The 10299-nt window shown below is 54.9% G+C and overlaps 6 protein-coding genes across 6 annotated transcripts; 5 read left to right on the forward strand and 1 right to left on the reverse strand.

Annotated features, from left to right (window-relative positions):
• Positions 1–379: 379 nt before the first annotated feature.
• Positions 380–846, forward strand: Z517_03857 (uncharacterized protein; the record flags this gene model as incomplete). The annotated part of the gene is made up of 2 exons (XM_013432961.1): positions 380–487; positions 535–846. The coding sequence occupies 2 exons, from the start codon at positions 380–382 to the stop codon at positions 844–846; spliced, it is 420 nt and encodes a 139-aa protein (XP_013288415.1).
• A 246-nt stretch (positions 847–1092) lies between these two features.
• Z517_03858 (uncharacterized protein) lies at positions 1093–1989 on the reverse strand (the record flags this gene model as incomplete). Its single annotated transcript, XM_013432962.1, has 2 exons — positions 1093–1578; positions 1885–1989. 2 exons carry the CDS (start codon positions 1987–1989, stop codon positions 1093–1095), a joined length of 591 nt encoding a protein of 196 aa, XP_013288416.1.
• A 2605-nt stretch (positions 1990–4594) lies between these two features.
• On the forward strand, positions 4595–5245 carry Z517_03859 (uncharacterized protein; the record flags this gene model as incomplete). The annotated part of the gene is made up of 2 exons (XM_013432963.1): positions 4595–4869; positions 4951–5245. 2 exons carry the CDS (start codon positions 4595–4597, stop codon positions 5243–5245), a joined length of 570 nt encoding a protein of 189 aa, XP_013288417.1.
• Positions 5246–7351: 2106 nt separating this feature from the next.
• Z517_03860 (uncharacterized protein) lies at positions 7352–7704 on the forward strand (the record flags this gene model as incomplete). The annotated part of the gene is made up of 2 exons (XM_013432964.1): positions 7352–7396; positions 7432–7704. The coding sequence occupies 2 exons, from the start codon at positions 7352–7354 to the stop codon at positions 7702–7704; spliced, it is 318 nt and encodes a 105-aa protein (XP_013288418.1).
• A 1425-nt stretch (positions 7705–9129) lies between these two features.
• Positions 9130–9663, forward strand: Z517_03861 (uncharacterized protein; the record flags this gene model as incomplete). The annotated part of the gene is made up of 2 exons (XM_013432965.1): positions 9130–9256; positions 9374–9663. 2 exons carry the CDS (start codon positions 9130–9132, stop codon positions 9661–9663), a joined length of 417 nt encoding a protein of 138 aa, XP_013288419.1.
• A 69-nt stretch (positions 9664–9732) lies between these two features.
• Positions 9733–10134, forward strand: Z517_03862 (uncharacterized protein; the record flags this gene model as incomplete). Its single annotated transcript, XM_013432966.1, has 1 exon — positions 9733–10134. The coding sequence occupies one exon, from the start codon at positions 9733–9735 to the stop codon at positions 10132–10134; it is 402 nt and encodes a 133-aa protein (XP_013288420.1).
• Positions 10135–10299: the final 165 nt, after the last annotated feature.

Here is a 10299-nt window from a genome sequence, read left to right on the forward strand (position 1 = left end):
TACATCCTCTAGTACATCCCTAGGTCTCTCCGGTAGGCATAGGCTAACTCGGTCGCGGCGTAGGTCGAAGGGCGTAAGGCCACTACCAGTAGCTACTAGAGTGCCTAGGCCATCTACTACACCCTCTAAGCCCACCTCCTCGTACCCCTCTAGTCGGCTATCCTCGAGTTAATCGAGTTACAGCCCGGCCTCCACGACTTTCGCGACCCCTAGATCTTCTTCAGTACTAAAGGGACTAAGCTCGCCTTTAAGAGTCGCTCTAGTAACACCACGAGCGTCCTCGACGCCCTCCGAGAGTAGAATACTTGGATCTAGGGAGTCCTACAATGGGAGTACATCGACGAGGACCAGCTGTACCTCGACCTCGGGTAAGAGATCTATGTTCCCCGGGCCTCGACCGACTCGAGCATCTCCCCCACCCCCACGACGTACCTATGGCGGCGGTGTTACCTCGAGTCGTACATCCGCTGGCTCTACTAGGAAGAACGTAAGACCCCGTCGTACTAGGGGTCGGGTGCTCGGTTCTATACGCAGTCTATGCTCCGCGACGCCGTCTCCGTCACGAGTATCCCCCCTAAACGGTCGCGGCTCTACCGGGGGGGTATTCACTACATCCAGAACTACAACTCGGTTAAGGAGGTATTTAACGCTAATAAGCGCATGCCCTTCGATAACGACGCCGTCGAGGAGCTGGCGGTCGACCCCTTAGTTAGTGACACCGCCCGTACCCTAGCCGGGGGGCGTCCCCGCGAGCGGCGTATCCTACGCCGGGCGTATACGCAGAGTCGGTACCGCGCCCGCGTTAACCTACACGACAACCGCCGTAAACACTACGGCATCCGGTAAGAGGCGCGCATCACCTACGCGTGCGCGGTCGCCATGATGGACATCCTCTATACGCACCTCCCGCCCGCGACGCGCCCGCGGCCCCCTTGAGGCCACCCTCCGTACGTCTGGACGATCCCTACGCTAACCTACTTTCGCTTCCTCCGCCACTACATCAACCGGTTCGCCCTCGGCTTCGAGCTCGTCTACGCCCGCGCGCTCCCCTACGCAACTACGTGGGAGTAGACTAAGATGATGACTATGTTCCTACGCTGTCTTCGCTTCGCCCTCGGCGGGCAGTAGCTCTCCCGGGAACCCGCCCTCTAGTAGGGGCGACGGGACCTCCCCCGGCGCGAATCGCGCGTCGACGTCGGCGACCTGGACACGGACTACCGCCGCAGCTAGGTCGGCCTCGGATTCTATTATACCCTTCCCCGCTACGGATTCTACTGGGTCGAGCCGCGGATCGACTAGACCCGCCTCGAATTCCACCGGGACATCACCGACCTCGTGACCTTTAGTAACTCGGCCCTGCGAGACCTGTACGTCCGCCGCGGTAGTGCCGTCCGTAACTTCTTCGACCACGAGCGGCGACTCGACCTCGCCCTCCGTCTCCTTAAGGAATACGTCGACTACGTCTTCATCGCCCAGCGTCTCCTCTAGTAGACGGTACACATCTGCCTCGAGTAGTTTCGGATCGACACCCTCTATACGGTCGAGCACGACATCCTCCCCGACTACGTCGAGGAGGCCCTATAGAGCCCGGGCCCCTTCTACTACGAATACTTTCGCCGCATCATGTCGACTAAGCGCATCTATACCGTCACCGGTAATAAATCCGACTTTAAGGACCCCCGCCGACTCGTACAGTACCTCTTCGACTGGGACGACGAGTTCGTCCGGCTCTACTAGGACTAGAAGCCCTACCGCACCCTCTACCGCCGCGCGTACACTCGACTCTCCTACGCCCCCTTCGCCGCGAACTATCACCGCCGGTACTTTACGCGTACGCACATCCGGTACCTCTTCAAGTAGTACTGGCTCTTACCCTACCCCTACCGGAACGGACTGACCTAGAAGACTAAATAGAGTGCGCGCATATAGTACTCCATCGACCTCGTAGCCGCCGATTTCGACACCATACCTACGCCCGACATCCTCCATCGCGTCGAACCCGATAAGTAGGTATAGCTCGGGGCCCGTAACAAACGGACGCACTAGCTCTACCGCCCGGGATGGACGGCCGACCTCCTAGAGTGGATTTCCTGGATACCGACCTAATGGTCCGAGTAGGTCGATATATAGGTACGCCGCATCACCGAGACGGAGTGACCGCCGAGGACGTACCCTCACTAGGGGACTCTCCAGCATTATATACATATACGAACTATAATCATCTACGATTCGTTCTACCCCTCCCTCTCTCTACGTCTATCCATACATCATCTCCGGGCGGCGGTAAGAATAGGCTATAGAATGGATCCGCTGCGTATCTCTCCCCTCCTTCCCCTTAGATCCATTCTATAGCCTATCTACCGTAACTACCCGTATCGTAAGCCGGTCCGGATCCCGACCCTCGTCGTTCTACGCCTCGAGGCTATATACGCTATAGAGGCGACACTACGATTACCGAGACCCCACCGCTGATCTAATTTCCTGTCTTTCATTCCCATATCTTACCCATCCAGCTAAACCTGAACCTCTAAAACTTCCGGCTTCCGCGCCGTAGATCTTATCTATCTCGCGAAAGCTTATCTCGGCCGCGACCTATCGAGGATAGACACTATTGTTAAGTAAGCGCGACCGTGAACCGCCCATCACATTGTTACTCGCCCCGATTCCCATGACGCCTCGCCCGGTATTGATCTAAAACCCATTTCTACACCGTTGTTCCGTTTATGCCTACTACCCCGGTTGTAGAAAACACGCGCGTCCGTACAGGATCTACCATCCCCGTGAATATGGAAACCCATTACTTACTTTAAGAAGAGCATTAGGTGACGGCCTTAGTACCCTCTGACACGGCGTGCCTGGTAAGTTCCGGCAGGAGGTCATTACTTACTTTAAGAAGAGCATTAGGTGACGGCCTTAGTACCCTTAGGCATAGTATGCCTAGTAAGTTCACTTAGTAAGTTCACCTGGCCGGATTAATCTGACGGATGCTTAGATCTCGCGGGATAAGATGGTGGACTTCTTGTAAGTAGTAAGCTTAGAGGCTTCGATGGCGCCGCGATCGAGGATGTCTAATGGTATACACCGAAATCTATGTTAGTTAAGGACCGCGATATAACTTACCGTCGACGACCCGTACACGACGCCATCGCGAACGTACTTACATCTAGTACTACCTAACCAGTCTGGTAGAAGGGATGGTAGTACTAGTGGTAGGTAGAATCCGGGGTCGGGTACCCGTAGACCTATAATTTACCCTAGAATTTCCCTATATTCCCCCAGTCCGCGCTGATTCGTTAATCATAGACGTATCCTCTTTATATATCCTAGACGTCTCCGCCTCCGAGGCTCGCGCATTAAAGATTAGCCGTTAGTGTCAATTAGGGTGTGATATACGTCTATTATTCCATGGTACGGCTTAATTACATAAGACCTATCTAAGTCGGCCTCTACCGACTAGAGCTTACATAATGGACTGAATGTCTAACCTAGGAAGTCCTGGCATCGGCTCATAAGACCTCGCAGAGTTAGAGTAAATAGGCTGTAGAATGGATCTAACAGCTTGTCACCTCTTCAGTTATAGTCAGGTAGTCTGTAGACTGGATCTATCTCGCTCCAGGGTGTAGTAGAATTCACCTCTACCTCACCTACCTAGTTGTCGACAACACTTGGCGTCTTTCGCCGTCGCGAATCTATCTCCTACTTTTTAATCTCTCTTCTCTCCTCTCATACTTTCCCAGGACAACCCTTCTTAACTTCATCTAAATCGCTCCATTTTCCTGTGTAAACGCTGTCTAATCCATCAAGAGAGTCCAGCACAGGCTCTGCCTGACCGTAGCCCAGCCGAGACGCCCTTTTTAGCGCTAGCGACGCTAGATTCGCGCGCCGGCGACAGATTCTGTATGACAGCGGCTAAAATCTCACCCAGAAGTCAGTGTTTGGCTCACTGGATCTAATCTACAGCCCATTTACCCTCTCCCTCTCTTATCTACTACCTACCTCCAGCCTCCAGTGGATCCATTCTACAGCTAATGTCTTCTCTTCCCTAGTCTACTAACTACCCTAGTGGATCCATTCCTTGCCGCCTTTTACTAGGCTTCCGCGATTTTGAAACTCTAAGAGATTCATCGAGGATCTCCTTTTTTAACCTTTTTTTTTTGTTAGTTTAGCACTGGCAGCGAGGTGGTTCCATTCTATATCGCACCTTACTAGGTTTCTGTAACTTCGACCATTTATGAGACCCTTTCAAGATCTCATCCTAACCCTTTTTTATATTAGTTTAGCACTGGTAGGGAAGAGGATCCGTGGAAGTTCCATGTTCCATCCCTTTTCACTCGCAACGGTCTATAGAATGGATCCATTGGATTTCCAAGATTGACGCCTCCTGACCTACAACGGCCTAGGGACTGGATCTACGCACCATCTCTCGTTTTTTTGTTTTGCCGTGCGACTAGTATATAATGGGCTATGGAATGGATCCATTCCACGGCCCATTTGATTAGCGTCTATCCCGCGCCCCTTGACTCATTGGATCTAACCTACAGACTATTTTGACTGACTCGAGCTGCTCACAGGAACTGAAAACCCCATCGTCACTATGGTACCCCGCCGCAAGCGCCGATCCGGGACCTCCAGCTCCTCCGAGGCGGAACCTACGAAGCGCCCTAAGACCGAATTAAAGACCGCGCTGGAGGCACGCGTCGTACATGTCGAGCAGAAGGTTACCAGAATCAAGAAAGCGTATGAAGACCTACCAAGAACTAAAGGTAATAAAGACCGCGCCGCTCAGCTCAAGGAGAAGTATAAAAACACTAAGGCCGCCCTGGAAGAGTTGCAAGAACGACTGAAAAACACCGAAGAAGCCACTAACTAGTCTGACCTGTCTAACCAAGAGAGCCCCCTAAAGAGCACGACTAAGAAGAGCACTACGAAGAGCACGACTAAGAGCACCAGTTATATGGACCTTACCGGCGCGGACGATGGCGAAGCGCAATCCCCGGTACCAGTATCGAAGGCCACGGATAAGGGTAAGCAGCGACAGTCCGAGGCTAAGTCCGCCGTGTATGTCGAAGACTCCGAGGGCGAATCGGACAGCGGCCTCGACCTAGACCCTAAGACAGCTCGCGACAAGGCTATCGCCCGTAACGCCAGGAAGCAACAGAAAGTACAGGACAAGAAGACGGTGGAGGACTTCGGCTTTACGGACCGCGCGACCGCTATCGCCGCCATGGCCTACAATTTCTATTAGTATCGGATTATCGAGCCCGAGCGAAAACTATAGCGTAACTAGGCCTACATCGCCGGGTACCTAGGCTTACCTAACACCTAAGAGCTCGGCCGGGTGGTCGAGGCCTTGAAACCCACTATCTAATCCTTCCTAAAACATAAGCGGGTGGGCTTTAGTGTGCCCGGCGTGGTCGCTACGTCTACGTTCGCCTACGATAAGATTGTTAAAGAAATCGCTAAAGGCGATAAGGCCCCTCATAGCTGGAGACAACTAGCCGATGTCAGCGTTACGGAACCCCTGTCCCTCGAGGACCCCTACTTCGCTAAATTCGTGGGCCCGACCAAGAAGAATAAGAGCATCTTCCCTAAGGCCGTCTACGTGGCCTAGACATACAAGATCATCAAGAAATGCCGCGGCCTCTTCAAGGAGTCCTTTAACAAGGCGAAGCCCGGACAGATCCGATGGGGATTCGCCACCGCCGAGGACTTCCATCGCGCCTTCGTCCTACTGCGGTTCGCGGTCGGGTGTTACGAAAAATAGACCCTACCTATCTTCGGTAATAAGACGGCGGCCCCGGTGCGCTACTTAACCGATGAGGAATTCGCCCGCATATCCATCGACCCGGCTACCGCGGCTAAAGCCCAGGACGTATAGAACCTCAAAGACTAAGTCACTCTCTTATGGGGGGACAAGGAATACCCCGAGTACGATAAGGTGGAACGGATTAATATAGCCACTCTCATCCTTAAAGATGAGACCCTAGATTAATTAGCCGATGACAACGACTGCATCGCTCGCAACATCGAGCGACTCTCTAAGTCATCTAAGAAGAAGGTGAGTTTCACTCGTCTATAGAATGGATCCGTTCGCTTAACTCCAGATTACCCGGCTAACGGGCCGTAGAATGGATCCGCTGGACATCCTAACCACTGGATCCATTCTACGGCCCATTCGCCTAGACTGTCACTAACTAGCCGAGAGGATCCATTCTACGGCCCCCTTTTACTCGTTAGTACGTTACGTCACTGACTACCTTCTTTCTAGGGCGCGACCGACCGCGTAGTTCGACCTCTACTGGACGAAGAAACACTTAAGTACTTCTTACTATCGCTGATCGACTAATGTGACATTGTCCACGACTCGTTCACCACGACCTTACCGGGAGACTCTACCCAGTAGAGTAAGGACCTCTCTATAGCCGAGCGCGTCGCCCCCGAGAAGTACTAAGACCCGATGAAACCCGCCGTCCTACACCCTGCCGAGAAGGAGTTTTAGGACCTGCGGGCGAAGACGTCGACAGTCTATACGCCGGTCAAAGGCTATCGCGAGGCGGCCTAGGTCTTAGGCATCGACCCCGACTACCGCAAGTTAGATAAGGGCATCTACACTCCGCCCACCGATAAAACCGACCCTACGCCCTTTTACCCTAAACACTACTAGGTCATCGGCACGGTATAGTAGATGGACATGAAAGAGTGCCCCTACGGTGGCGGCCTAGTCGCTAAGGACTGCGGACTCGGTAAGACCTCCCAGTGCTACGCCTACATCTACTACGCGGCCATGAAGAAACTGGGCATTTAGCAGGAGTACCTAGAGCGGCGCGACGACGCCATTACGTACGGCCGCCCGCTGCCGAAACCCCCTAAAGTCGACTTTCGACCGACCCTAGTCGTAGCGCCGCCGACTACGTTAGACTCGTAGTACACGGAATACCGTAAACATTAGCGCAGCAAGAGTAGCCGTCCGGTCCTCGACCTCCGCATCTTCTACGGTACCGACCGCACTCTAAGCACCGACGTCGAGGAAGACCTTCGCGCCATCATGCTTCCCTCCAACCCCCTAGCCGCGCGGGACGCGATCAAATAGGCTTTCCCGGCCGACGACCTTATGTCCGCCTTCGGTATCGTCTAGGTGGCGTACGAGACGTATATTAAGCGTACCCTAACCAGCATTAAGAAGTCCATCGAAGATAAGTTTCGTGCCACTACCGGCCAACCCGAGAGAGGTAAGTACTACGCCGCCCCCTATATCCTAACGGTCTATAGCATGGATCCATTCGACGCCGCCTCCCCGCGGATCTATTCTAGAGACCATCTACTAACCGCCCCCGCGTCTTCCCTATAGATAATGACTCCATTAATACTCTACCCGGCGACGTTAACGCCACTACCAGTGCGGTACGGTCGCAGTACCTACCCAGCCTTAAGGACATTGCGCTTAAGGACGCCGATTTGAGGCGCATTCGCCGGCTTACTCGCCAGCTCAACGACGATGTCCATTTTAATGAACAGGCTACCGCGGACCTTCCCCTAGAGGAAGATGACGCCGGCTTACGCGAGGAATCGGACGACTGTACGGTGTACACGTCCCTCTTTACCGGCCTCTTCTATCGGGTCGTCTACGACGAAGCCTATAAGGTTAAGAACCCTAAGACGATGAACGCGATCGCCATCGAGAAACTATACGCGCCTAAGAAGTAGTTCATCACCGCTACGCCTATAGTGAACCGGGTGTCGGACCTCCTAAGGTACCTATACCTCCTCTGGAACCCGGCCTAGGAGACGGACCTCCGGGACCTAGACGACTTTATCCTACCTACCTAGGCCGAAAAAATCTACTCGTCCCTAGTCATTACCGACGTTAAGGATAAATATCCCGGGTATATGGCGAAGTACTACGACTAGCCCCTATTCGTACTTAACCCCCGCCTATTCGCCTCGCTCATTAACAACGGTAAGCTAGAGAGTACCACGACCGCGCATAACGTACTCCGCACCATTTTAGGTCTCATCCAGCTCCGCTAGACCATAGCGTCCTAGATCTAGCTGGAAGGCCACGACTACTACTAACCGGGGATTAACGTACCCATATACTACATCACGGGCGTAGAACTGCGACAGCGCGCGTACGAAGAGGACGAGTACAAGAAAGTCTAGTCGACCTTTTCCCGCCACCTTACTAAAGGGGGTGCGGCGGCCGCCAAACCGAGTAAGAAACCGGGCATCGCGCCGTCCGGGCTGCGCGATATGGCCATCTACCGCCACCTCTACCTGACTACCTTCGACGGGCGGATGAATACGCTGATACTCCGTAAGAAGGGCCTAAAGGGTGCGGCGTAGGCGCGCGACTGGACCGAGAATACGGACGACTACGGCTTCACCGAGTACTTTCTGGCTACCCGCCCCTCCCCGACCATCCCTAACTACTGCGACCGGCTGGGCGTGTACGCCTACTAGGCCGGGGAATCCGCGAAGTTGCGGTACCTAGCTAAACACGTATATATGGCGATGTAGGGCGACGAAGCGGGCCACTTCACGGGTAAAGTCGTGTTCATGATGAATTAGCCATATACCCAGTGGGGACCGGACAGTTTCTTACACAACCTAGGGGTGAAATACTATGTCATCTAGCCCAGCACCACGGCGGCGGCGCGCAGCTCGATCCTAGCTAAGTAGAACGACCCGGAGGACGACGTACTCTTCCTATTACTAAACAGCCGGTCGTCCTCGCTCGGCCTTAACATCCAAGGGGCGTGCCATAAGCTCGTGATTTTCGACATGCCCGAGAACATCCCTACCGTAACCTAATCCATCGGCCGCGTCTACCGCCTAGGTTAAGAATACGTCCAGTTCATCTGGACCGTATGCGTATTGGGCACGTACGACTAGTGGCTGTACTCTAACGCTACGGCTAAGATGATGAGCTAACTCGCCGGGGAGGCGCGCATGGAAACGTAGATCTCGACCCTCGACCGCGAGCGGATGTTTACGGCGTCGAACGATATGGACCCGGCCGAGGCCTACTAGGTGGTGAAAGCGGCGCGGGACGACCTGTTTATAGCGCAAGCCGAAGAGTACATTCGCCGCCAGCTGGGTCAGCGCTACAGCCGCCTGCACTGGCGGACGATGGATCTCCACGCGCCTCACACCGCCGCGGCGCTGGCCGACACACCCCATCGCCGCCACTACGCGCACGATCGGCTGTTCACGGCTGCTACGGCCGGCGAACGCAACCCCATCATCACCCTGCCCGGTAAGTCTTGTCTGGACGGTCCGTGGGATGGATCCATTCGGCCGCGCCCCCTGACGGATCCATTCCACGGCCTACCCCCCTTATCCGTGCGCTCGCTAACCCTCCCGGTTTCTCCAGATCGCCCCCCACCTAGTACGCCCTCTCGCACTCGACCCGGCCTCACTAGTACGGTCAACTACTCTGTCGGACTCGATACGCTAGTTAAGCGCGGGGTCACGAGGGACTGGCGGGTGGAGGATGTAGAATACGTCCCCCGGCTGAACCGATTCCGCAGCGCGCGTACGGAGGAGTGGATCGACGAAGTGTCGACGTGGGTCGAACACCTTAATAGCGGCATAATCGTCGACCCCGAGTCTGGCCTCCTGTACCGACCCGACGACGACACGTGGTGGGATAAGACGACGTAGGACCCCGTAGCGCCTCCGGCGATCGTACCTAGGTGGTAATTCAAGTACGGTAACTTAGGGCTCGAAGACATGCGCCGGCGATGCGGCCTCCCCCCGCGCACCGCCCTCGAGGACGACGCCGCCTTAGGTGCCGACGACGACCAGACCGACGATAACGATCCTAACGACGTCGAAGACGGCGAAATTCGCGAGGAAGACGGCGAGAGCGGCGGGCCGACCGATACTACGACCCCGGACGCCCCGATTAAGCTGTTTAGTGAAGGTAGTGAGACTACGGTGGTCGACGGTAGTGTATATGGCGATAAGGATGGCGCGGCCGAGGACGACACGGACGCGGACGAGGCGAAGAAGATTAGTGACAGCCCCGGTACGCCGCACAGCGAGTTAGTCGATCGCGGACGGCCTCTAGTGGCGCTCCCGGAGGACTTGGATACGGACACGGCGTCAGGCGGCGCGAGGAACGAGGGCTAGGGGGCGCTACCCAGCAGCATAGAGGAGATGGTGTATAACTAGGTCGACGGGGTGGAGGATCCATTTATTTAATGGGGGTCGGCGTGAGTATGGAGCATGCACCTTTTAGCATGCCATCTTCAGGATGTACCTTTCAGCATGCCATCTTCAGGATGCACCTTTTAG

The sequence above is a fragment of the Fonsecaea pedrosoi genome (assembly GCF_000835455.1).
Source record: "Fonsecaea pedrosoi CBS 271.37 unplaced genomic scaffold supercont1.2, whole genome shotgun sequence".
Taxonomy (NCBI): Eukaryota; Fungi; Ascomycota; class Eurotiomycetes; order Chaetothyriales; family Herpotrichiellaceae; genus Fonsecaea; species Fonsecaea pedrosoi.